Genomic DNA, 1,384 nt, shown 5'->3' with positions numbered 1-1,384 from the left:
GTTGATTTGTAACTCCTGCAGATTAAGTGTCTTTTGATTTAGAGCATTCTGTTTAGTAAAGTGATGTTTCAGAGATTAAGTTAAATAGGACAGAGTGCTATTACAAATTTACACATTAGAAATTTGCGAACAGTTAAGATGAAGTGATTTGGCCATTTCTACAGTATTATCAGTTTTCTTGCAATTGTTTGTCTCTGCTATGAAGACAAGCTTTTGCTTTTTATTCTCATAAGGCAGCAGTTCATCGTAGTGTTTCACCTTCCCAGGACTTTCTTCAGGGCCCCAGTCACATCTTTGTTGCGCAGACTGTAGATCAGTGGATTAAGCATGGGTGTGAGGATTGTGTAGAAGACAGAAATGACTTCATCTTGCTCGGCTGTATGATAGGCTTTAGGCAAAAAATACTTCATGATGGCTGTGCCATAGAAGAGAGTCACCACAATCATATGGGAAGAACAGGTAGCCAAAGCCTTTTTCATCCCCAAATTGGATCCTATTCCCAAAACAGTTGAGAGGATCTGTCCATAGGAGACCATGATGGCTGATATTGGAATGAGAAGGAATACAATGCTACTGAAAAAAACTCCATGCTCATAGAGAGAGGTGTCGGCACAGACAAGTTTCAGAAGAGCTGGGATTTCACAAAAGAAATGATGGATTTCCCTGGAGGCACAGTATGGAAGGTTTAGAGTGTATACGGTATGTATCAAGGCATTAAGAAGTGCACCCAGCCAGGTCCCAACCACCAGGGAGCCACAAATTGCAGGGCGCATAAGAATTGCATAACGGAGTGGGTGGCATATAGCCACATAGCGGTCATAGGCCATGACAGCCAGGAGAAGATATTCTGCTCCCACAAGAGTCGTGAAGAGGAACAGCTGAATGCCACAATCGATGAAAGAAATGGTGTTCCTTCCAGACAGAAAGTCAATGGCTATTTTGGGGACAAAAGTGGAGCTATAACTGAGGTCCATGAAGGAAAGTTGGCTCAGAAGAAAGTACATAGGCGTATGAAGTCGACAGTCCAACCAAATGAGAATCATCATCACAACATTGCCAACAAGAGCCATGATGAACACCAGGAAGATGAGGGCAAAGACAAGCGTGGGTACTTGGATGTGGTGGAATAGCCCCAGGAGAATAAAGTCAGTTCCAGTGGTCTGATTAATCCATCTCTCCATTCTCTCCTTCCCAGTATATTACCCTGGGAAAAAGTATGGAAAAAAAACCAATTACACCTCACCATTTATCCAAATTGACTAACTCTTATTTTATAATATGACATCTTTTGTTCTCCCTTTGTCTTGGAATACTATTGATGTTTTCAACTATATTCAGTTCTATAGCTTTAACAAACAATCCATTTCACCTGCATTTATATGTC

General features: G+C 41.3%; 1 protein-coding gene across 1 annotated transcript; it reads right to left on the bottom strand.

Annotated features, from left to right (window-relative positions):
• Window positions 1–254: 254 nt before the first annotated feature.
• On the bottom strand, window positions 255–1,181 carry LOC142441230 (olfactory receptor 2T27-like). Its single transcript, XM_075543282.1, has one exon. It carries the CDS (start codon window positions 1,179–1,181, stop codon window positions 255–257), a length of 927 nt encoding a protein of 308 aa, XP_075399397.1.
• Between the last annotated feature and the right edge of the window lie 203 nt (window positions 1,182–1,384).

The sequence above is a fragment of the Tenrec ecaudatus genome, chromosome 2 (genome assembly GCF_050624435.1).
Source record: "Tenrec ecaudatus isolate mTenEca1 chromosome 2, mTenEca1.hap1, whole genome shotgun sequence".
NCBI lineage: Eukaryota > Metazoa > Chordata > Mammalia > Afrosoricida > Tenrecidae > Tenrec > Tenrec ecaudatus.
Note: the sequence above shows the minus strand (reverse complement) of the source record. Positions and strands in the feature narration are given on the sequence as shown.

Coding starts and splice junctions, on each gene's coding strand:
- LOC142441230 (XM_075543282.1), bottom strand. CDS start 1,181: ATGGAGAGATGGATTAATCAGACCACTGGAACTGACTTTATTCTCCTG.